Raw genomic sequence first — 26,088 nt, forward strand, 5'->3', positions numbered from 1 at the left:
CATGTTAATCAATGGGCTAGTTCACACTTGATATGTTTTTCGCACACAGGAAAAAAAAAACTGACATTCCGCCTGATTACTATGCACATTCTGTCAGTTACATTAGCTGCTGTGAAAAAACGTGCGTGTTTTCCTGCATAGAAACACACTTTGTGTGCAGAAAAGTATGCAGAAAAACGTGTGCAGAAAACTGAAGGACAAGTGTGTTCCCTGCCTCAGGGAGGAAATGTCAGGATTAACTTCATTCAAAGGTAACCAAGATGGAAACTGTCTAGAATAGGATTCTCTGCTTTTCCTTTATACAATTTACAGGAATCATAACATGGACACTACAATACATCTGTTATGTAAGTAGAACTAGTATTTATCTACTTATATAGTATATGTGTTTTTCATTTCTAGGTTAGCATAGGTGTCACTTGTTCTTTAATCACTGGTAGCCAAGGCACATTGTTGCTTGGGGGTAGCAATGGCTACTCCATCTGGTCAGATCCTACAAGAGCTACTGTAGCACACATTGTTGACAAATTGAATGTAAGCCATGATTAAAAAAAAAAATAAATAAATCAGGATACATAATACATTGCAGCTTCCTGCCTAGCTATGGCCCGGTCAGTTTGCCCATATGACCCCTGTTTACTGCTGAAAATGTCTGAAGCTGGTCATGCGAGTATCAGAACTGGACTGTAAAAGGGATCTGAAACCGTGCTACACAAATACTTAGTGCACAGGAAAAAATGTTTCCAATTTGCGTTTTGTGGTGTGCAAGGACCCTTACTGCATTTTACATTTTGTAGAATTCCGTTAAAAAAAAAAATCACGCAAGTCTATCTTTATTTTACAGTTCAATAAAGTTTATTCTGTATTACAAATCTTGCTTTGTCTCTCTTACAACTTGATATTGCATTGTGTTGAATGGTGGTTCTCCTAACTCTATTTTCCCCCTTATTACAATATAAGTATATTACAAAGAATGCATTTATTGGCTGCCATGGTTTCTACTTGATCAGAGCCTGTGCAAAAGCACTCATTGGCCTTTTTATTTGAACTCAGACCATTGGCAGGCATTTCATCTTTTGTTATATCGCAAGCCCAGTCAATTAAAATATTTGTGAACTTGAGTTTTATTGTATTGCAACACAGTGCAGTTGTAAGGTGGGGAGCAGCTCAGACGGTTGGGGAATAGCCAGGGACTCTGAGCAGCTCAGACTGTCTGCAGTGCTTTCTCCTTCTGCCGCTTTTCTTCCCTGTGCAGGAACCCGGGAGAGAGATAGCAGCTGTGGCCAGCTACCGTAAGTTTAGATGGGAAATTAGCTGGGGACTTGGGGAGCAGCTCAGACTTGTCTGCATTGCCTTCAGCCTGCACTGCTGTTTTTCTGTGTAGGAGAGGGGGAAGAAGGCAGCACCCGCGGCCAGTTCAGCACACCTAAACCACTAAAAAGAACACTGAGGGGTTTCTGCTGCAGACACCACACTTTGCATATTCTGAGTTGCCACACTAATGAGGCCACCAGCAGGACCACAGAGTGGATGACCCAGAGGACACTGAGGGACAGCCTGGTCTATGGGGGAGCTAGAGGAGCCCTAGGCAAGTTCAGATGTGCTTTTAAATGCATCTTTTCAGATCCCTTTAAACAATACCAGTTGCCTAGCAGTCCTGCTGATCTTTTTGGCTGCATGAGTGTCTGAAACAAGCATGCAGCTAACGTAGTCAGATCTAAAAATGTCAAAACACCTGGTCTGCTGCATGCTTGCTCATTGGCTATGGCTAAAACTATTAGAGGCAGAGGATCAGGATGATAACAAAGCAACTGGTATTGCGTAAAAGGAAATAATTCTGGCAACCTCCGTATACTTCTCGCTTCAGTTGTCCTTCAAGAAACTGCTGAAAATAAATTTCATACAGATTGCGCTGTTCCAACCTAAAAATCATTTTATTTAAATAGAGAACATGTGCATGATAAATTACATTCCCCTTAAAATAAAGAGATGTGCTGGTGACCAGGGCAGGGAGGCCGTCCTAGAACTGCACAGCATTGGTAAGTAGTACTGTATTAAAGGGTAGACAAAGCAGTGTTAATAAACTGGAGTCAACGTTTCACATGACATGGTATTTTGGTGTTTCACCCACTTCAACTCAAGTACATTTAAAATAACTTTAAATGAGACCCTGATCAATAATACAATGCACTTTAAACACTTTTTTTTTTCCTTAGATGCAAATTTTGCCAACCCCAGTACGTTCTCAAAAGCGGACTATAAATAAATTGCTTTCTCAGTTTGATCGAGTAGCCCACCTGATCAAATCACTAAATTAATACTTCATTTGAAATCTATTCTAAATTTCTCTGACAGATTAATCATAGAATCAAATGAACCTCAATCAATAAGGATGGACAATTTCAGGTGATCAGTTGAGTAACAGACAGGTTTATGACACCTCATTTGAATCCTGTACAACTGAATTTTGAAGCATAGCCACACACACCCCTCTTCTGTTTCATAGATCAATGCTACAGATTAGATCATTCATTGATTGCCTTGTGTGGTAATGCAAGAAACTTGTAAACAAAGCTGCAGTCTGTGCTTAACCTCTTGCTGATGCTGCTGATTAAATCTTTGCCTGGTTTACTACCACTTATCCCTGCCAGGGCATAGATTTCCATCTCCTGCCGCAGCGCACTCCCGCTGCTGCACTCAGCAGTCTAATGACAGCTGAGCTTCGTGTGCCGGTCAGGAGCCGACCCTGTGAGCCAATCAGCGATCACTGAAGAAAAGGGGATAAAAAGGCTCTGGTTCTTAAGAAGCCAGAGCAGAAGCATTGCCAGAGTCAACTATTGTTCTATAAAATAGGACTGGCCTTAGAGTTTATGGTACCCACATCTAGAACATTGTATGTTTCTCTCTCTCTCTCTCTCTCTCTAAACCCTCTCCCCCCCCCCCCCCCTCCCCATAGCACTAAATGTGCGTTTTGTTTTTAACATCAATGTTAAACAAAGTAAGAAATACATATATTATAGAATATTGCATATTTGGATTGTTTTCCAGACGCAGGATATGCTTTTAGTCCAATTACAGATTGGTGGCGTGAGGTTTACCCCCTTAGTGTCTCGTGAGGCAGAAGAAGGAACCATATAAATGTTTAGGGGGAGTTGGAAACCCCTTTTTCATTGTACTCATGGGACGCTGAATCAGCACTTATTGAAGACCAGCCTTCCTGTAACCCTGTAGAAGCTATAATGGTCAGCTACAAACACCTAAACGCATTAGGGAGTGCTGATAACATCTACTGAGTGATGGTGTACAGGCTGCTCCTTATGCATCTTTTAGTATAAATATAGGCAAAGTTAAGGCCCATTCAAAGTAAAAGCAGCCTGTAGTGGAGATCACCACACTGCATAGCATCTTACCTGCTTCTCATCACCTCCTGCAGCAGCATTCATGCCACCTGTGGTGCTCTGAAAAGATGCACATTATGAAACGGCAGTGGCCCCATTGACTTGCACTGAATGGGACTACTATACTATACTCCATTAAGTCTTGAAGTGGTGCTGAGTTGTGCACCACTGCCTGTCAGGCCCACAGGCATGTATTTTAGAACAAATGCAAAATTAGTGACATTGCGCTATTGATCAGAGTCTCGTTTTTAATCACATTTGGGTAAGTGAATTACCTAGTAAAGCTGAAATCATGCGCTGCGTACATCACAATATCCATTGGATACAAAATATGAAAGCTACCTAGCTAAGGGGTACAATAGGATATGGGACATGGCATGACTTAACATACCCAGCATTGCTTTGTGGAAGAAATATAAACACTTTCTGCTAGCTAAATATTGCTGCAGTTACTTTGAAAAAGGATAAATGCTACGTTTGTCAGGCTAAGAACAAGGAAGATACAGTTCAAGTGCTTTAGGATGGTAAATACAAAGCTGTACTTTCCAATGTTTTTCATTCCAAAGTTAACCTCTTTGGGAGACTATGCAGCCCTCCTCAGCTGGCCCTAATACACAAATACTTGTGTTCTGTGATCCTTCACAGTTCATATAAACTACCAAAGTGAAATTCAGCAACTGGATTTAAAACTGAGTTCTGGATGTGACAGGGCCATGGTGGAAATTGTCCAGGATGATGCTTGACGTCATTCTGAGGAGCACCAAGACATTCACTGATACTGCGGGTAACTACCAAACGGAGAAGGTGGGGCCATCTGTGAGGGATCTTCAGGGATGGGAGGACCTAAGAATAAAAATAAAATGATACTTTGTTAAGAAGCCTGATTCTGCTGTACAGTTAGACACAGTTGCCTAGTCGAGGAGTATTTCCAATTCTTTCCAAAATGTAAGAACCTGAAAATCACTAGAGCTACTTTAAAAGAACCCAAGGTATGAGACCTATTTATTTCATTTTAAACAATACCAGTTGTCTGGCAGTCCTGCTGATCTTTCTGGTCAGTAGGGTCTGAATCAAATCTTGTCAGATTTGACATCTGTTCTGCATATGCATGTTCAGGGTCTAAGGCTTAAAGTATTAGAGGCAGAGAATCAACAGGACAGCTAGGTAATATACTTTATTCTCCAAGTATAACAGATAGCGCTCAGCTGTATTAATCCACCACCATACACCCCGTGAGGGAATAGACTCACCCCGCAGGTTTGACCACTGTCAGATTGGTCAATGCACGCCCAGCAATGTGCATATCCAGCACTTTAGGGTTGCCAACTCTTTTTTAAATGACTGGGGTCCTGGATGGTGTATCAGAGTAGATGCGTACCTCACATAAAAAGAGATGATAGTCTATTGAAAATGAACCAAACAAATGCGGCAGGAGACTGGTGATGGTCCTGTCTAGGAGAACTTATGTGATGTGTTAGATCAGCTGATGTGTTTGATCAGCTGATAGATTTGCAAATCTATCACATGCTTCTCCATAAGTTCTCCTAGACAGGACCATCACCAGTCTCCTGCCGCATTTGTTTGGTTCTCTTTTTATGTGAGGTACGCATCTACTCGGATACACCATCCAGGACCCCAGTCATTTAAAAAGGAGTTGGCAACCCTAAAGTGCTGGATACGCACATTGCTGGACGTGCATTGACCAATCTGACAGTGGTCAAACCTGCGGGGTGAGTCTATTGTGTATGGTGGTGGACTAAGAATACAGCTGAGCGCTATCTGTTATACTTGGGAGATTTCTGCAGCAGCCTGCCATGGCTGATATGGAAGCGCACCTGTACTGAAGCACTTTGTTTGATGTATATCAATTGGACTGGCTACTAGAAAGTCTTATAATTCGCATGAACTTTTCATCAGTATACGTTTTTTCTGAAGTCTCGTTCTGGTTTTATTTTATTTTTACTTAAAAAATTTTCTCTTTTATTGTTTTAATACTACCACGGTAGCGCTTTCAAAATATTGTAAAATGCTGTATTAAAGAGTAAATAAACATGCCAGGCTCCATATCCCTCTAACCACGGCTTCACTCAATAACTGGGAGGCTATGTTACACCCTACGTAAGTGATAAGTATTACAATAGATAAAACAAATTGGTGCAATAGTCAAAGTCTACCTGCAGATATATATATTTGAGCTGTTGCCTTATGAGGAGAAAACATCTGTTACTACAAGCAGGTGTACATCTTCCTTAAAGGTAAGCTTAACCACTTAACGACCAGCTAACGCCGATAGGCGGCGGCTGGTTGTTTGTGGTTTTACATGGAAACGGTTCCATGTCAGTTCACGGAGGGTGTCTCCGTGAATAGCCTGCGAGCCTCCGATCGCGGCTCGCAGGCTAATTGTAAACACGCGGGGAAGAAATCCCCGCTGTTTACATCAATACGGCACTGCTGCGCAGCAGCGGCGTAAAGGAGATCGGCGATCCCTGGCCTCTGATTGGCCGGGGATCGCCGCCGTGTAATAGGCTGAAGCCTACCAGAGGCGGCGCAGGACGAATCTTCGTCTCGAGTGGCGCTGTCAATCACCGCCACGTGGATTGGAGCGTACTGCGCAGGCGCAGAACTATTGCGCCTGCGCAGTACGCTACTGTCCACGTGGACAGTATAAGACAGCCTTTAACCTTTTTACCGTGGAGGAACATGGCAAATACATTTTGGACCTCAAGGAACCACTACAAGTAATTTTTGGATCTCGAGGAACCCCTGAATTGATTTTGCAGGTAGCATGGTTTATAAAAGCTGGTGTGGCTGTTTATGTCACTACCCCCTATTACAGCGCCATTCACTATAATGTCTCCTTATTCTAGTGCTTTTTCTTAATATGCTCATTAATATTCTGAATTGAAGGCTTCTTTTTACAGTACCTTCTATTATAGTGTGGTCTCTACCCCCCCCCCCCCCCCATGGGGAAAAATGCCAAGGAACCCCTGCAGAGTACTCAAGGAACCCTGCTGTTCCAGAGAACCCCAATTGAGAAAGCATGGTATAGGCGTTCATACAGTGAAAAACTGGATTTTCCTGGTCCAGTTCTGTGCTGTAATGTTTTCATGTTCTAGCAGTTTCGGAATTGGTGTTGCATTAAGCAGGGCTACTGCCTGGAGAAGAGACCGTTCTTGTGCATGGAAGTTTTTGTAACAACTGATCGGTATCTCACTCCTGAAGGGAAAAAATTGCAAGATGAGTGGGCAGAGGAAGAGGGATCAGAAGCAATCTTGGATGCAACAGTGATGGTATTATGGTGTTGAATACAAGTCCACAAAGGTTTCTGGGGACTACAGATGCTGCAGTATGTAGTGCAGACACGGTAAACTCCTTGATTGAAGTCCTTAGCTGTAGGATTCTTCCCAAATTTTAGCTTCTTAAAGTTTTCTCTGGAAAGAATCATACCGCTAAGTACAGGCAGTCAGAGCCCCCTCCCCCCAGTTTAGGCAGCCAGAGAGTGACTCCTGGGTGTAGGTAGCCAGAGCATAACCACCTCAGTTTAGATAGCCAGAGAGTGACCCCAGTACAGGAAGACAGAGTGTGCCCCCCCCACCCCCCCATTATGGATAGCCGGAGAGTGCCCCCCCCCAGTATAGATAGCCAGTGAGGTCCTCAAAGTATAGGTAGGCAGAGAGTCCCCCTCATTTATAGGAAGCCAGAAAGTGCCCCCCCATATTATAGATAGCCCATGAGCCCCCACCCCAGTGCAGGTAGCCAGAGAGTACTCCCACCCTCCCTCAGAATAGGTAGTTTAGCAGTGCATCCCACCCACCACCATCGTTTAGAGTGCAGAGCGGAGCCCACAGATCACAAACTTCCCCTGGATCTGGCCACATGCTGCAAGTCTTCGCAGGGAGGTGGGTGATCGAAAATTCCTTTGTGCATCTGCACCTAGCCCTCCAGCAGTCTCCAAGAGTGTAGCTCGGGGTTACCGCTAATTGCAGTAAAAAGAAACCCTGAGCTACACTTGGGAATACTGCCAAGGGTGGTTAACAGCATCGTCTGCAATTTGCCTACAGGTCTAATAGGATTGCAGAGTGTCCAGCAGGGGATCTGTAATGGATTTCATGACCAAGGAGGTCAGGGTGACTTGTCTGTAATCGCTTAGTAATGAGAGCTTCGACTTTACTTTTATAGGGCAAAACGGTGGGAGTGGATAGCAACTCTCACCTTGCAGCACTAGGCTCCTGGGTCGAAACCTAGCCAAGGCACTATCTGTACAGAGTTTGTATTTTCTCCCTGTATCTGTATGGGTTTCCTCCAGGCATTCCAGTTTCCTCACATAGCCCAAAACATACAGATAATTTAACCTCCTTGCCGGTCTAAAAAATCCGGCAAGGAGGCAGCGCCGCACATTTTTTTTTTTTTTTAAATCATGTAGCGAGCCAAGGGCTCGCTACATGATAGCCGCTAAGCGGCGGCATCCCCCCACCCACTCCCATCGCCTTCGGCGATCAGAGTATGCAGGGAATCCCGTTGAGAACGGGATTTCCTGCAGGGCTTCCCCGTTCGCCATGGCGACGGGGCGGGATGACGTCACCGACGTCATGGACGTCGGGACGTCATAGGGAATCCCGATCCGCCCCTCAACGCTGCCTGGCACTGATTGGCCAGGCAGCGCAGGGCTCTGGGGCTGGGGGGGAGCGACTCGGCGCGGCGGATCGGCGGCGATCGGAAGTTACAAGCAGCTAGCAAAGTGCTAGCTGCTTGTAACAAAAAAAAAATTATGCAAATCGGCCCAGCGGGGCCTGAGATATCCTCCTGCGCAGGTTACCCCGAGCTGAGCTCGGGATAACCGGCAAGGAGGTTAAATGGCTTCCCCCTAAATTAGCCCTAGACTACAATAGACATATGACTATAATAGGGATTAGATTGTGAGCACCTGAGGGACAGTTAAAAACAAGACTATATATACTCTGCAGCGCTGGGGAAGATGTCAGCGCTATATAAATAATATAATTTACAGAATGGATAAACCATGAGTCAGGAAACATTAACTTGTAGAAAAGGTTTATATTTTATAATGGAAGGTTACATGTTTTTAGTTGACTTATTTTAGAACCTACTTTCTGTATATGATTCTAATGTTCTTGCTATGCTTTGTAACTAAACACTGTAATACCACACACACTCACATACACACGAAAGTTACGAAAACTCAATATTACCATTTACAAACTGTGTTGAGGCAAATCTGGTCAGCAAGATCCCTGCCCCTTCTATGAGAGCCAGAAGAATACCACCCATTGCTGCTGATCCCACCATGGCCACGGGTCCATCTGGAGAAACAGAAGAGTGGTCAGCATGTTTCTTACAAACATCATCAGGACACAACAAATATACACGGTACAGAACCAACCATCATTCCTAAAGGGAACCTTAACTGAGAGGGATATGGATGTTTCCTTTTAAACAATACCAGTTGCCTGGCAGTCCTGCTGAGCTCTTTGGCTGCAGTAGTGGCTGAATCACACACCTGAAACAAGCATGCAGCTAATCCAGTCTGACTTCAGTCAGAGCGTCTGATCTGCATGCTTGTTGAGGGGCTGCGGCTAAAAGTATTAGAGACACAGGATCAGCAGGAGAGTCAGGCAACTGGCATTATTTTTAAAGGAAAATCCACATCATTTTCAGTTTAGGTTCCCTTTAATATTACATCTACCATATTGCTACTCACTTCTGGCAGCCAGGATTGCTCCGGTCATGGCTCCACTGGTGATGGAATTCCAAGGATCCTCTTTTCCTCTAGCCTTCACCAGAGTGCAGTCTATCATGGAGAACAGACCTCCCCAAACAGCAAAACTACCTGATGAAGAAACGGACAGGAATCATTTCTGGTGTAGTGCCAGTGCTCCAAAGACAGGGCTAAAATGCACAGGCAATTCCTGTTCCTGGCAACACAGCACACGTATTAAAGCTTTAGTCCTCAGACATTAGGAAAACATAAGTTATTATCAGCAGCTGCTTTGGGTGATGCAATATGGCTGAAATGAAATGAAGGTCACATCACTATCTGAAAGAACTGAAGTGGAATGTGTACTCTCTGTTCTGCAGAATAGTGCATAGAAAAACACTGAACAGATTTTGACCTAAACACAGTCTTGATTATACATTTTTCTTTAATTCAACTTAAAGAACTGTGCAATAGAAAAGCAATTAAAGAAACATTCAAACTGGATTTTAAGTTAGCGATTTAGTACTAGTTTGCGTGTAAAACCAGTGAAACTCTGATTCATCACTCTGAACACCGGATGTGTTCAGTGCAGCGTCGCAGTACTCTCCCTTGTCACAGTGGCTATTAGTCTCTATGAGAGATGCCACAGTACCTGCGGTGCAACACAAAAGAAGTTCTCCAGCAGCTGCAGGGTATCGCAGAAGCTGCAGTACGTTACCCTGTGATTTCCAGAAGTAGACCACAAGTCCTGTGTTAATTTTAAGAACGCACAGTATGATTTCCCAAGGCCGTTGTGGTGCGATTGTCCAATGACCAGCCGTAAAGGGAACCTGAGGAGAGAATGATATGGAGGCTGCCACATTTGTTTCCTTTTAAACAATAACCAGTTGCCTGGCAGCCCAGCCCCTATTTGGCTGCAGGAGGGTCTGAAGTACACCAGAAACAAGCATGCAGCTACTCTTATACTGTCATACAGTTACAGACACCTGATCTGCTACATGCTTGTTCAGGGCCTATGGCTAAAAGGTATTAGAGGCAGAGAATCAGTAGGACAGACAGGTATTGCTTAAAAGGAAATAAATATGGCAGCCTCCATACAGCTCTCAACACGGATTCACCTTAAAGGCCTGCTTAATGTAGGATGTTTCATCTCCTCATTAAGTTCTTCTGAGTGACTGCAGCAATTAAAGCAGAACAGGAAAAGCTGAGGAAAAAAAAAAAAAAAAAAAACACGAACTATACAGAGAAGCAAAAGCTATTTGGTCTAATGACTCTGTTGTATCCCTGCCAACAACACTAGCAGCACACAAGCACAAAAGTGGAATAGAATGTAATTAGTGGGGGAAGGGAAATCTAGTTTTGAGTGAAATGCATATCTGTGTTATCAGTTATCCCTCAGCAGTCTTTAGTGACCTGCAAACACAATCAGCTGGAACAGTGTCTCACCTCCTAGCTGTGGAGCACGAGTCCTTATAGATACTAAGCTGCCCTTCATACGGTGTTTAATGCCCTAGAAAGAAGCAGAATGAATGGTAAGCAAAGCACTTCTATGGAGAGCTTGAGATAGAGAACTGTACAGCCTAATGCTAGGCACACACTAGCACTTACCTGAGGAGAGTTTCTGAATCCTTTGATAGCCTGGAAAATCCCTCCTCCGATGAGACCCATGGTGAAGGCTCCACCACAGTCGTCTACAATCCTCCAAGGGCTGCAGAAAGCAAGCATACATATTAATATACTATGACAATGCAGATATTGGGGTATCAGTGGCATGGTGGGGCACAGATATTGCAAGACTCAACAATTTTCAGAGTGCCAGGCACAAGGAGACTGTACACTATTGTCTCCCAATCACCTTTTTCTCCTCCAGAGTTCCAAGCAACAAGCTAAGGGCCTGTTTCCACTACACGCAGATTGGATGCAGAAAAACTGACTCCAATGAATGTCTATGGGCCGGTTTCTACTAAACTTTTTCTTATGCAGATTTTCCCATAAGCATTCATTGGAGTCAGTTTTTCTGCATCCAATCTGCATGTAGTGGAAACAGGCGCTTATAGTAGAGAGCTTACCTCCGTACGTCTTTTACATTTTAAAATACCCTTTTCCCAACAGAAATATAGAATCTATTATTACTGTATTCTAGTTTTCTAGAAAACATCCTCTGTCTATAAATCTAAAGTGCAGATCAGGTGTTCTGAATCTGCTAACTTGCATACTTGCTCCCAACAAGTGACTCAAAGGGTGCTACCTATCCAGTGTGGAGATCTGAGCACCGTCTTTAGAACACAACATTTATCAAAGCATGATCAGTGCTATGATCACTGTACTGTAACTACTCTAAACTGGCAATTTATAGCCTCAAATATGATGCTTCTCATCCAAGGGAGTGGGCTCACTCACAATTTTGCCAAAAAACACAGCCATGAATCCATTGAGACCTTGTGGTCATTCCTCAAGAGGCGGGTTGCACAAACAAAAACCAACCAATTCTGAGAAAGTCAAAGAAGTGATTATGAAAGAATGGATTGCTATTAGTCAGGATTTGGACCAGAAGTTGATTGAGAGCGTGCTCAGTCGAATTGCAGAGGTCATGAAAAAGAAGGGCCAACACTGCAAATACTGACTCTTTGCATAAATCTCATGTAATTGTCAATAAAAGCCTTTGAAACGTATGAAGTGCTTATAATTATATTTCAGTACATCCCATAAACAACTGAAACAAAGATCTAAAAGCAGTTTAGAAGCATACTTTGTGAAAACGAATATTTTTGACAGTCTCAAAACTTTTGGCCAGGACTGTAGTATGCTCACAGCACCCTCTACAACTTTGAAGAGTTCTAATTGGTTGAATATTATTTAATTGTATTATTACTACAGGATACATATAAAATTGGCGCCGGGAGACTTGGGCGCAGGATACAGCCGGTATACAGTTGATCCTGCTGCTGCACAAGTCCCGGCCACACTAAATACTCTTCCCCCTCCAGGCTGCCATGGATGGTGGGGAATGAAATAATTTGGCTTCCAGCAATTGCTTTCCAGTTTTAAAAGTAACTTCAGCTCCGTCTTCTGACGGCACTGGAGTTACTCTGTGTGCGCTGCTATAGCTGTAATTCCTATTACAGCCTATGGTGGCGGCGCCGGAGTTACTCTGTCTGCGCTGCTATAGCTGTAATTCGTATTACAGCCTATGGTGGCGGCGGCTGCGCCCAAATCTACCTGCGCTGTAATTAAATCGCTTGTTACTACAACCTATCTGAAACCTAGGCGTTCAAGAGGTTGCTGTCCACCCAATCACATGGGTGGACCAGAATTTCCTTATTGCTTCCTGCTGGGTCATCTAAACCATACTAGCACCCAGGTCATTTCATAGCATGGAGAAATGCTATGTAATGTGTGTTATCAAACACATTACCCAGAAACACACTGCAAAAAGTGTGTGTGTTGGATAACAGTCCATTACAATGCAGAAATGTAAACATGCTCATACAATGGTATGGGCAGTGCATTCACATGCAGCAACGTGCATAGTGTGAGCATACCTCAAGTGTGGAAGTTATAAAGGAACCCAAGATGAGAAAAATATTCTTTATGTAGGAATTCACTTCAGGTATGCTTTAAAGAGACTTCAATGAAAAACAAAAACTGCGCAGTAACTTAGCTGGGGCTTCTTCCAGCCCCCTGAAGCCCTCCTGTTCACGAGCTGTGATTCTGCACTATACCAATCCTCCACTGCCCCCCTCTGTAAGCCGGACGACTCACAAATCACTTGGCCACCGTGCATGTGTAGTGCTGGCTGCACACCTCATCCACCGTGCTACCATGGGCGGGAGCATTCTGCGCGTGTGCGGTAGCAATCTTTGCTTACTGCGCAAGCACAGAGCACTCCTAACTACAGGAGCATGTTGGAGGAGGCACAAGGCCATGCATGAGGCGATCAGAGGTGGACACCAGGGGAACCGAGCAGCGCGGGATGACCGTGAGGGACCAGGAAGACTTCAGAGGGCTGGAAGAAGCCCCAGGTAAGTACCTGGGCAATTTCTTTTTCACTCTTATATACAGTATATCTACACTATAGATTTTTCTCAGCCAAAATCATTCAGCAAGAAACATAATATGTTTACAGGTGTCCCTTGACATCAATTACTCCCCCTGTAATTATTCACCACATTGGATGGCTGTGCACCAGTACCTACTGTCCCCTGTAAGAACTTCAAAAGGAAGCTCCCTCAGGGTAATACTGCTCACTCTAACTCCCCCTCCCTTCCAGATTTAACTAAAGCTATCCTTTGATGTCAAGTTATATTGCACAAGTTTATGTCAGGGTCACTTGAAGGTCACATTGCGGCAAGTGGCACCCAGATCACCAATATGTGGTTGCTGTATGGTGCAGTACCATACACGGTGCTAAAATTCAGTTGGCCTGTCCATTCAGTTTGCTCATCACACTGCTTTCCAGTAATCTGACCAATGCATTGTTTAAAACAGGAATGACTGGCCAGCCACAGTCTGGAGGGCAGCACTAAGCTGGGTAAATCAATCGGCACTATTTCTTGTGTGAAGGAGTCCTAACCAGTGAAGCCCCTATTCAGCTTTACTGTACCCTGTAAACTTAAAGTAACCTTCACCTGGGAAAAATCCACAATGAATGAAGCCCATGGTTAGCTAGAATATCTCCTCCCGAGTGTCCAGATGCTGCTCGTTGTTCCTCCCGTTCCCTGCACCAAGTCCTCTTACTTTTGGAGCATTTCTGTAAGTTTCTCCAAGCAGCACAAAGCAATTCTGAACCATTCAAGCGCAATGAAACAAAGTGTTTGTGGAGGAGTGCTTTCACGGGAACGGGAGGAACCCCAAACACAACAAGCAGCATCAGGAGGCGGGAAGGCACCAATCTAGTTTAGGGGACCCAGCAGGAAACCTCATAGGGATCAGTTCTCCAATCACAGCACCCTCTTACAGCATGAAGCAGTACCGTGGTTGTCCGTGGACGTAGTTTCTACAACCTATCTGAAACCTAGCATTCTGAGAGTGAGCCGTCCACTCAATCACGTTAGCAGAATTTCCCTATGAGGTTTCCTGCTGGGTCCCCTAAAGTAGACTAGTGCAGGCAGCAATTTAGCCCACCATGGGCTTCAATCATCTTTTTCCCCGATCCGCAGTACTTTAAAGTGTACCTGAGCCAAAGGTCCAGTACAAAAATCACATAATTGATTAAGAAGAGGGAAGCCTCTGGATCCAAATGAGCCCTCTCTCTCTGTTCTCTGGTCCCCCATTGCCGAAAGAGGCTTGTCAGTAATCTGATCGGGACCGCACTCCACTTCAAGCACAAGCGTGACCTCACTGCGCCTGTACGAGTACGGCCGCGCCGGTGCAGATGTGGCCGTGCTCGAGCTAGGAGTGCAGTTCCAATCAGCAGGAGCTGCAACAGGGGACCAGAGGACAGTGAGGGATCCCTCTCTTGGATCCAGAGGTAAGGTAAGTAGGTTTCTGAACCCGAGCTGGAAAACAATCCATCTTTTTCAATGGCATAAACCAAAATGAACTGATTGGCAGATGGAGGTAAAAGCCATTCCACTGGAGCTCCTTCCTAGCTGCATGAGGTTTGCCCGTGCGTGTAGATGAGAGCTAAGTATGCGGCACAGAACAACATACATGAGGACCTTTCCCTGAAGTAACCTCCACAGCGTGCAGCTCACTCAGCCCAGAGCGCATCCACCAGCACACAGCCGCCTCCCAGCTAGCGGCGGCCGGGCGAGGGCTGATCTGGCTGGATCCTCCCCAATCCCATACAGTGGAGCAGGCCGCTCTTACCACGGCTCCCGGGTGTACTCCTCCATGATGACAGCGAAGGTCGAAAAGAAGAAATCCAGGAAGCAAAAAGAAACGTGCCACTTCCAGCAGATGTCACTTATTGGCTGATCTCATCGTGACGTTCTCCCACTGCTACCATAGAGACGTGTGTTGGTGTGCGAGTGCCCCATTGCTGCAGCCAGATGTCAGTTCTGTTTCTTCGCCTTCTTATAGACAGACGTTATGATGTAAAATACAAAAGTTGGAGTTACTTGGTTTCTTCTAACCTACCGACAGATCTAATTTCTACAGCAATATTATGTAGATATTAACACAGTCTGAACTTGCATCCTATAACAAAAGTGGCATCGCCAGAGTTAGGGCCCATTCACACTAGAAGCGCTTTTCTGCATGTAGTGGAAACATACCCTTTAATTAAAATCGCTGTAAAAATCGCGATTTTAATGAAAGTGAATTGGAGTGATTTTAACCACTTGAGGACCTAGGGCTTTCTACCCCTTAAGGACCGGCCACTTTTTTTCCATTCAGACCACTGCAGCTTTCACGGTTTATTGCTCGCTCATACAACCTACCACCTAAATGAATTTTGGCTCCTTTTCTTGTCACTAATAAAGCTTTCTTTTAGTGCTATTTGATTGCTCCTGCGATTTTTACTTTTTATTATATTCAGCAAAAAAGACATGAATTTTGGCAAAAAAATGATTTTTTTAACTTTCTGTGCTGACAGTTTTCAAATAAAGTAAAATTTCTGTATACATGCAGCGCGAAAAATGTGGACAAACATGTTTTTGATAAAAAAAAACCCATTCAGTGTATATTTATTGGTTTGGGTAAAAGTTATAGCGTTTACAAACTATGGTGCAAAAAGTGAATTTTCCCATTTTCAAGCATCTCTGACTTTTCTGACCCTCTGTCATGTTTCATGAGGGGCTAGAATTCCAGGATAGTATAAATACCCCCCAAATGACCCCATTTTGGAAAGAAGACATCCCAAAGTATTCACTGAGAGGCATAGTGAGTTCATAGAAGATATTATTTTTTGTCACAAGTAAGCGGAAAATGACACTTTGTGAAAAAAAAAAAAAAAAAAAAAGTTTCCATTTCTTCTAACTTGCGACAAAAAAAAATGAAATCTGCCACGGACTCACCATGCTCCTCTCTGAATACCTTGAAGTGTCTACTTTCCAAAATGAGGTCATTTGTGGGGTGTGTTTACTGTCCTGACATTTTGGGGGGTGCTAAATTGTAAGCACCCCTGTAAAGCCTGAAGGTGCTCATTGGACTTTGGACCCCTTAGCGCAGTTAGGGTGCAAAAAAGTGCCACACATGTGGTATTGCCGTACTCAGGAGAAGTAGTATAATGTGTTTTGGGGTGTATTTTTACACATACCCATGCTGGGTGGGAGAAATATCTCTGTAAATGACAATTTGTTAATTTTTTTTACACACAATTGTCCATTTACAGAGATCTTTCTCCCACTCAGCATGGGTATGTGTAAAAATACACCACAAAACACATTATACTACTTCTCCTGAGTACGGCGATACCACATGTGTGGCACTTTTTTGCACCCTAACTGCGCTAAAGGGCCCAAAGTCCAATGAGTACCTTTAGAATTTCACAGGTCATTTTGAGAAATTTCGTTTCAAGACTACTCCTCACGGTTTAGGGCCCCTAAAATGCCAGGGCAGTATAGGAACCCCACAAATGACCCCATTTTAGAAAGAAGACACCCCAAGGTATTCCGTTAGGAGTATAGTGAGTTCATAGAAGATTTTATTTTTTTGTCAAAAGTTAGCGGAAATTGATTTTAATTGTGTTTTTTCACAAAGTGTCATTTTCCGCTAACTTTTGACAAAAAATAAGATCTTCTATGAACTCACCATACTCCTAACGGAATACCTTGGGGTGTCTTCTTTCTAAAATGGGGTCATTTGTGGGGTTCCTATACTGCCCTGGCATTTTAGGGGCCCTAAACCGTGAGGAGTAGTCTTGAAACGAAATTTCTCAAAATGACCTGTGAAATTCTAAAGGTACTCATTGGACTTTGGGCCCTTTAGCGCAGTTAGGGTGCAAAAAAGTGCCACACATGTGGTATCGCCGTACTCGGGAGAAGTAGTACAATGTGTTTTGGGGTGTATTTTTACACATACCCATGCTGGGTGGGAGAAATACCTCTGTAAATGGACAATTGTGTGTAAAAAAATCAAAAGATTGTCATTTACAGAGGTATTTCTCCCACCCAGCATGGGTATGTGTAAAAATACACCCCAAAACACATTATACTACTTCTCCCGAGTACGGTGATACCACATGTGTGGCACTTTTTTGCACCCTAACTGCACTAAGGGGCCCAAAGTGCAATGAGTACCTTTAGGATTTCACAGGTCATTTTCGTTTCAAGACTACTCCTCACGGTTTAGGGCCCCTAAAATGCCAGGGCAGTATAGGAACCCCACAAATGACCCCATTTTAGAAAGAAGACACCCCAAGGTATTCCGTTAGGAGTATAGTGAGTTCATAGAAGATTTTATTTTTTTGTCAAAAGTTAGCGGAAATTGATTTTAATAGTTTTTTTTCACAAAGTGTCATTTTCCGCTAACTTGTGACAAAAAATAAAATCTTCTATGAACTCACCATACTCCGTACGGAATACCTTTGGGTGTCTTCTTTCTAGAATGGGGTCATTTGTGGGGTTCCTATACTGCCGTGGCATTTTAGGGGCCCTAAACCGTGAGGAGTAGTCTTGAAACCAAATGTCGCAAAATGACCTGTGAAATCCTAAAGGTACTCATTGGACTTTGGGCCCCTTAGCGTACTTAGGGTGTAAAAAAGTGTCACACATGTGGTACCGCCGTACTCAGGAGAAGTAGTATAATGCGTTTTGGGGTGTATTTTTACACATACCCATGCTAAGTGGGAGAAATATCTCTGTAAATGACAATTGTTTGATTTTTTTACACACAATTGTCCATTTACATAGAAATTTCTCCCATCCAGCATGGGTATGTGTAAAAATACACCCCAAAACACATTATACTACTTTTCCTGAGTACAGCGGTACCACATGTGTGACAATTTTTTGCAGCCTAGGTGCGCTAAGGGGCCCAACGTCCTATTCACAGGTCATTTTGAAGCATTTGTTTTCTAGACTACTCCTCGCGGTTTAGGGCCCCTAAAATGCCAGGGCAGTATAGGAACCCCACAAGTGACCCCATTTTAGAAAGAAGACACCCCAAGGTATTCCGTTAGGTGTATGGCGAGTTCATAGAAGATTTTATTTTTTGTCACAAGTTAGTGAAAAATGACACTTTGTGAAAAAAAACCAATAAAAATTAATTTCCGCTAACTTTTGACAAAAAATAAAATCTTCTATGAACTCGTCATACACCTAACAGAATACCTTGGGGTGTCTTTTTTTCTAAAATGGGGTCACTTGTGGGGTTCCTATACCGCTCTGGCATTTTACAGGCCCAAAACCGTGAGTAGTCTGGAAACCAAATGTCTCAAAATGACTGTTCAGGGGTATAAGCATCTGCAAATTTTGATGACAGGTGGTCTATGAGGGGGCGAATTTTGTGGAACCGGTCATAAGCAGGGTGGCCTTTTAGATGACAGGTTGTATTGGGCCTGATCTGATGGATAGGAGTGCTAGGGGGGTGACAGGAGGTGATTGATGGGTGTCTCAGGGGGTGGTTAGAGGGGAAAATAGATGCAATCAATGCACTGGGGAGGTGATCGGAAGGGGGTCTGAGGGGGATCTGAGGGATTGGCCGAGTGATCAGGAGCCCACACGGGGCAAATTGGGGCCTGATCTGATGGGTAGGTGTGCTAGGGGGTGACAGGAGGTGATTGATGGGTGTCTCAAGGTGTGATTAGAGGGGGGGAATAGATGCAAGCAATGCACTGGCGAGGTGATCAGGGCTGGGGTCTGAGGGCATTCTGAGGGTGTGGGCGGGTGATTGAGTGCCCTAGGGGCAGATAGGGGTCTAATCTGATAGGTAGCAGTGACAGGGGGTGATTGATGGGTAATTAGTGGGTGTTTAGGGTAGAGAATAGATGGAAACACTGCGCTTGGGTGGTGATCTGATGTCGGATCTGCGGGCGATCTATTGGTGTGGGTGGGTGATCAGTTTGCCCGCAAGGGGCAGGTTAGGGGCTGATTGATGGGTGGCAGTGACAGCGGGTGATTGATGGGTGGAAGTGACAGGGGGTGATTGATGGGTGGCAGTGACAGGGGGTGATTGATGGGTGATTGATAGGTGATTGACAGGTAATCAGTGGGTTATTACAGGGGAGAACAGATGTAAATATTGCACTGGCGAATTGATAAGGGGGGGTCTGAGGGCAATCTGAGCGTGTAGGCGGGCGATTGGGTGCCCGCAAGGGGCAGATTAGGGTCTGATCTGATGGGTAACAGTGACAGGTGGTGATAGGGGGTGATTGATGGGTAATTAGTGGGTGTTTAGAGGAGAGAATAGATGTAAACGCTGCGCTTTGGTGGTGATCTGATGTCGGATCTGCGGGCGATCTATTGGTGTGGGTGGGTGATCAGATTGCCCGCAAGGGGCAGGTTAGGGGCTGATTGTTGGGTGGCAGTGACGGGGTGATTGATGGGTGATAGGTGATTGGCAGGTGATTGACAGGTGGTCAGTGGGTTATTACAGGGAAGGACAGATGTAATTAATGCACTGGCGAATTGATAAGGGGGGGGGTCTGAGGGCAATCTGAGCGTGTGGGCGGGTGATTGGGTGCCCGCAAGGGGCAGATTAGGGTCTGATCTGATAGGTAACAGTGACAGGTGGTGATAGGGGGTGATTGATGGGTGATTGATGGGTAATTAGTGGGTGTTTAGAGAAGATAACAGATGTAAACAATACATTTGGGAGGTAATCTGACGGCGGGTTTGCGGGCGATCTAATGGTGTGGGTGGGTGATCAGATTGCCCGCAAGGGGCAGGTTAGGGGCTGATTGATGGGTGGCAGTGACAGGGGGTGATTGATGGGTGATAGGTGATTGGCAGGTGATTGACAGGTGATCAGTGGGTTATTACAGGGAAGAACAGATGTAATTAATGCACTGGTGAATTGATAAGGGGGGGGTCAGAGGGCAATCTGAGCGTGTGGGCGGGTGATTGGGTGCCCGCAAGGGGCAGATTAGGGTCTGATCTGATAGGTAAAAGTGACAGGTGGTGATAGGGGGTGATTGATGGGTGATTGATGGGTAATTAGTGTGTGTTTAGAGGAGAGAATAGATGTAAACAATGGATTTGGGAGGTGATCTGATGTCGGATCTGCGGGCGATCTATTGGTGTGGGGGGGTGATCAGATTGCCCGCAAGGGGCAGGTTAGGGGCTGGCTGATGGGTGGCAGTGACAGGGGGTGATTGACGGGTGATTGATGGGTGATTGACAGGTGATTGACAGGTGATTGACAGGTGATTGACAGGTGATCAGGGGGATAGATGCATACAGTAAACAGGGGGGGTGGTCTGGGGGGGGGGTCTGGGGAGAATCTGAGGGGTGGGGGGTGATCAGGAGGGGGCAGGGAGCAGGGTGGGGGATAAAAAAAAAAATAGCGTTGACAGATAGTGACAGGGAGTGATTGATGGGTGATTAGGGGGGTGATTGGGTGCAAACAGGGGTCTGGGGGGTGGGCAGGGGGGGGTCTGATGGGTGCTGTGGGCGATCTGGGGCAGGGGGGGGGGAAAATCAGTGTGCTTGGTGCAGACTAGGGTGGCTGCAGCCTGCCCTGGTGGTCCCTCGGACACTGGGACCACCAGGGCAGGAGGCAGCCTGTATAATACACTTTGTAAACATTACAAAGTGTATTATACACTTTGTATGCGGCGATCGCGGGGTTAACATCCCGCCGGCGCTTCCGTATGGCCGGCGGGATGTTGCGGCGGGTGAGCGGCGCCAGGCGGAGGCGGAGGATCGCGTCACTGATGACGCGATCGCTCCGCCCATGCCCCTACAAGGACCGCCGCCAATTGTCAATACGGCGGTCCTTGCGGGGTGCACTTCCCGGCCGCCAATTGTACATACGGCGGTCGGGAAGTGGTTAAAAACGCTAATTAATCGCAAAACGCTCAGAAAAGCGCGTCTAGTGTGAATGGGCCTGAAGGTTCTGTGGGGGGTTTTAAAAACAAAAAACTGGCTACCTGGGGCTTCTAATGGCCCCCTGCAGCTGTCATGTGCCTACACCGTCCTCTACGATCTGCCATGCCCTGCCGCCGTCACCATTCAGTTATTCAACTAACTGGACAAATACGACAGCGCCTGCGCGGCTACGGCCGTGCGCGACCTAGCTCCTACTCGCGTCTCCGTGAGCTTACTGCGCAGGAGCAGTACAATACTGCGCCTACGCAGTAAGCTCCTGGAGATAGGAGCGAAGACGCACGCAGCCGCACATGCGCAGATGTATTAATCTAGTTAGACGAATAATTGAACTGTGACGGCGGCGGGTAACGGCGGATCGTAGAGGACGGCTCGGACACATTGTAGCTGCAGGGGGCTGGTAGAAACCCCAGGTAAGTGCAGAGCCTGATTAAGACTACAAGGCCCCAAGCAGAGCAATAAATTTATGGTCCCCCTCCTCAGCCACCCTGTTGAAAGGATGTCCCCCCAGTGTAGGTGACTGGATGTTCCTGCACTATAGGTAGACGGATGACTCCTACTATAGGTAGTCAGATTAACCCCAATATAGGTAGCCAGATGATACCCTCCCAGTGAAGCTAGTCAGATTACCCCGCAGTATAGGTAGCCAGATGTTCCCCCAGAATAGACATTGAGACAACCCCCCAGTAACGGTAGCTAAAAGACCCCCCTTTACAGGTAGCCAGATCTCCCTTACCCCACCCACCCATCCAGTATAGGCAGCCCAATATTTCCACAGTATAGGAAGCCAGACACCCCGCCAGCAGAAGTAACCAGATCCACATTTCTTCCAGCCAGTGTCTACGGAGACTGCCATATTTATTTCCTTTTAATCAATACCAGTTGCCTGGCAGCCCTGCTGGTCTATTTCTCTGCAGTAGTATCTGAATAAACCAGAAACAAGCATGCAGCTAGTCTAGTTAGATCTGACATTAATGTCAGAAACACCTGATCTGCTGTATGCTTGTTCAGGGGATATGGCTAATAGTATTAGAGGCAGAGGATCAGCAGGAGGGCCTGGCAACTGGCATTGCTTAGATGGATATAAATATGGCAGCCTCCATATCCCTCTTACTTCAGTTGTCCTTTAATCAGTTGCTCTCAGTTATAACTGAAAGGACAACTGATTTGCAAAGTAATCTTCATGTTTTCCTATGGCATTAACGTGTTTTAACTAAAATCTTTTTCACAATGCACTGCTATGGAGAAGAAGAAGAAAACGCGTACCAACTGATTAGGTGTAAATGGGGCCTAATTGGTGGGCCACATGATAAGAAACCCTAGCTGTCGCCATGGAGAACAGATACTAAGAAGCACTGAGGAGAATCTGCACTGAAGATGCAGCACAGGAGCCTGGAGCGGTAACAGACACTTTGCTCCCTTCTGCTCACACTCTGCGAAATGCATATTTTTTGTTGCTGGGTAATGCCACAACGTGTCAAACAAGATTCTCGTCCGAGCATGGCTGTGGCCAGTCACACTCAGGTATAACTCGGGTGATAAAACTAAGGCTAATTAGCTCAGCAATGACAGGAACCAATTGTAAACATCACAAACAGATCTCTAGACTGGGAGCACACTGTGCTGTCTGTTTGTGTTTTTTGCCCAGGGAAACTGAGAACCAATGACAATCAATGGAGGGCCAGTGCACACTTCAATGTGTTTTACCTATCCAGAAAAAAAACTGACAGCACTAGCCTCAATTCACTAAGCTTTATCAATCACTTTATCAAACGTTTGATAATTTACCTCATGAGTAAACTCTAATTTTGAATTCACTAAGGTGTTATAGATTTATCTAAAGTTTTATCGATAAAATGTTCAATAAATCTATAACACCTTAGTGAATTCAAAATTAGATTTCACCCATGAGGTAAATTATCAAACATTTGATAAAGTGTTTGATAAAGCTTAGTGAATTGAGGCTAGTGCTGTCAGTTTTTTTTCTGGATAGGAAAAAAACCTTGAAGTGTGCACTGGCCCTCCATTGATTGTCATTGGTTCTCAGTTTCCCTAATGTTATCATGGAAGAAAAGTTAATTACAAATGTACCTGTACACTTCACTCCTTCCCTGCTAGAAAGCAGCTTCCCCTGTTTGGACACCAGACAGAGATCACACAGATAACATTAGTCATTCCAGCCCCAGACTGGGGGCTAATCTAAGGAGAGGGGGGAGGGAGAGAAACACTGTCTGTATGTTTTATATATGTTACAGAGAGCATTCCTGCAGACTTTGTTTTTAACAGACCATAAAGAGTTGCATGGGCAGCACGGTGGCGTAGTGGTTAGCGCTCTCGCCTTACATTGCTGGGTCCCCGGTTCAAATCCCAGCCAGGTCAACATCTGCAAGGAGTTTGTATGTTCTCCCCGTGTCTGTTTGGGTTTCCTCCGGGCACTCCGGTTTCCTCCCACATCCCAAAGCATACAGATAAGTTAATTGGCTTCCCCCTAATAATTGGCCCTAGACTACAATACATACACTACACAATACATACATAGACATATGACTATGGTAGGGATTAGATTGTGAGCTCCTCCGAGGGACAGTTAGTGACATGATTATATATACTCTGTACAGCACTGCGGAAGATGTCGGCGCTATATAAATACTAAATAATAATAATAATACTTAAAGCTAAATGGGAATCCATGCTTCAATAAAAAAAAGGCAGATACTTACCTAAGGAGAGGGAAGGCTCGGGTCCTTATGAGCCTTCCCTCTCCTCTCCCGGTGCCCTCGGTGCTGCGCTGGCTCCCCCGTTCCAATCCCCCACCGCGGGGACTTCGGGAGCCGAGTCCTCCCGAAGACAGGCGGCTCCATACTGCGTGTCAGGAATATATTGGGGTGCTGATGCTGTTAAGGATAATACAGTAATATATTTTCATTTTCCCATTTTTATATCTGCTGTGGTATGTCAAAGGTGTAGATATGCAGGCTAGATTCATGGACTGTTCATGTAATTGTGTGGGTGGGTCACTAGACCTACATTTGCATCTAAAGAGGACTTCAGTGAATAATGCTTGGGTAATCAGACAGTGGCAGAAGTGAAGTGTTGAAGTCCTTGACACTTGAAACATTTACACTTCTGTTGAGGAAGTGAAGAACTGTAGGCTAAGTCAGGAAGAGTCGCTGCACCAAAAGTTTACATGTGTGTTAAACACTATTTCATTGTGAGGAAATTGAATTATTGCTGGAGGTGCAAACTATACCCTGTAAATCACATCTATTGGAAGTCTTTTCATGTATGTGGGCTATTGTACATTTTTCACAGGTGGATGTTAGATCTCTGGAGATCCAATTATAATTGAGGATGTAATTAAATCTAGCCCCCCTCCCCGTCCACACTGGCTTACAGCCTCGAGGCGAATATTTCATTATAAAAACCAGGGGACAGCTACCTCAAATCAGTCTTCTCCTGACGGTAGCGGCAGCTGGTCTCCTGGCCCAAGCTAGTGGACTCCTGGTCTAACCAGAATTGTGTCCGTCCACAAAAGTCCAAGGTTCTTCTATCTGGATTCCTGTATTTTTGGTAAGCAAATTGCTTGGTGTGTATCTTTGTAACCTCTTATTTTTGGTAACTTTTATCTTTGTAACTTTTCTATTTTTGTACATCTTTTGTATATATTAAGTTCTGCATTGTTCCTCGTTTTTTATGGAATATTAAATCGTTATTTAATAAGCTTGACTTCTGCTGTGCTAAACTAACACACATAGCCTAGAAGAGACTGAAGTGTAACCGTGTATAAGTTTCATGCCTAATTGTACGCTTGAGCAACACTACCATATGAAATTGTAATTGCATTGTGTGTGGGAGCGTTTGTCATACGTTGGCCTAAAGCGCGCAGCTGACCCAACGTACGAAAAACGCCAGTGCGAGTAGCGACAGCAGAGTGGCTAACAGTATCGGTCGGAACGACTGTTAGTGGGTTTTTTGCTTCACTACAGTGTAAGATTGCAACTGTGTGTGTGTGTGGGTGCGTGGCGTTCCCGTATTCAGCCTAAGCGCAAAGCTGACCCAAATACGAAAACGCAGATTGCGTGTTTAGCCCTCGACAGCGGAGAGGACGTGTATAGCAACGCTAGTGGTGGCAGTGGGAAGTGTTTGAGGGGTTCCAGCCTTCTTTGTAGCTTAAATAAGGCTGTTCCCCGCTTAATCTGGTCAATCCCGCAGTCGGGAACCGTATACGCAGGCGTGCCGCGGGCCGGTTCCTGACACTGCGCACGCGCAAGTGTGCATCATAGAGGGCGCTCACGCATGCGCAGTGTAGAGCGGCCCGTCTTCGGGAGCACTCGGGCTCCCGAAGCATTTCCGAAGCCTCTCTTCGGCGGGGGAACAGTGGTATTTGACCAAAACGGACGAATACCGCTACGGGGGAGCCAGCGCAACAGCGGGGACCGGGAGAGGTGAGGGAATGCTCTATGGGACCCAAAGCCTCCCTCTCCTTAGGTGAGTATCTGACTTTTTTATTACAGTATGGTTTCCCATTCACTTTAAAGCCCACATGAACAGGGGCAATAAATCTTTATTGGGGCTGGCGGGGCCCTGACCTTTTACTAAATCAAAGCAACTGCTTCGGATGCCTGGTGGATAATCTGGCTCTGGGTAAGTGTCAGTTTTTGTTTTCAAAACCCCCCACAGAACCCCTTTAAAGGAAACCGAGCATCATTTTTAACTCTCAGGGCAGCTCAACAGCAAATTAGAAATGCATGCTAAAATGTGGTTCATTATTAAAAAATATATATTTTACCTGAACTTTTTACATTCAAGGATTAATTACAGGCAGAATCCTTCTCTGTCCAGCAAGCCAGTTGCAAGCAACAGAAAATAGAAGGCAGATAAAGACTCTCCTAGTTAGACTTAATTGCCCACAAGCTTATGCTGGGAATACACCATACGTTTTTTCATCAGATAGATGGTTCAATAGATAATTTCCGACCTTGTCCGATCTTATTTTTGATCGTTTTTCTGATTGATTTCTCATAGAAGTGAATGGAAATAGATA

The 26,088-nt window shown here is 45.1% G+C and overlaps 1 protein-coding gene across 1 annotated transcript; it reads right to left on the reverse strand.

The window, feature by feature from the left end:
- Positions 1-832: 832 nt before the first annotated feature.
- On the reverse strand, positions 833-15,034 carry TIMM17A (translocase of inner mitochondrial membrane 17A). Its single transcript, XM_068269353.1, has 6 exons — positions 14,926-15,034; positions 10,723-10,822; positions 10,561-10,624; positions 9,118-9,246; positions 8,609-8,719; positions 833-4,241 (listed from the first exon to the last, which is right to left on the reverse strand). The coding sequence occupies exons 1-6, from the start codon at positions 14,949-14,951 to the stop codon at positions 4,168-4,170; spliced, it is 504 nt and encodes a 167-aa protein (XP_068125454.1). The 5' UTR covers positions 14,952-15,034; the 3' UTR covers positions 833-4,167.
- Between the last annotated feature and the right edge of the window lie 11,054 nt (positions 15,035-26,088).

The sequence above is a fragment of the Hyperolius riggenbachi genome, chromosome 2 (assembly GCF_040937935.1).
Source record: "Hyperolius riggenbachi isolate aHypRig1 chromosome 2, aHypRig1.pri, whole genome shotgun sequence".
Lineage (NCBI taxonomy): Eukaryota > Metazoa > Chordata > Amphibia > Anura > Hyperoliidae > Hyperolius > Hyperolius riggenbachi.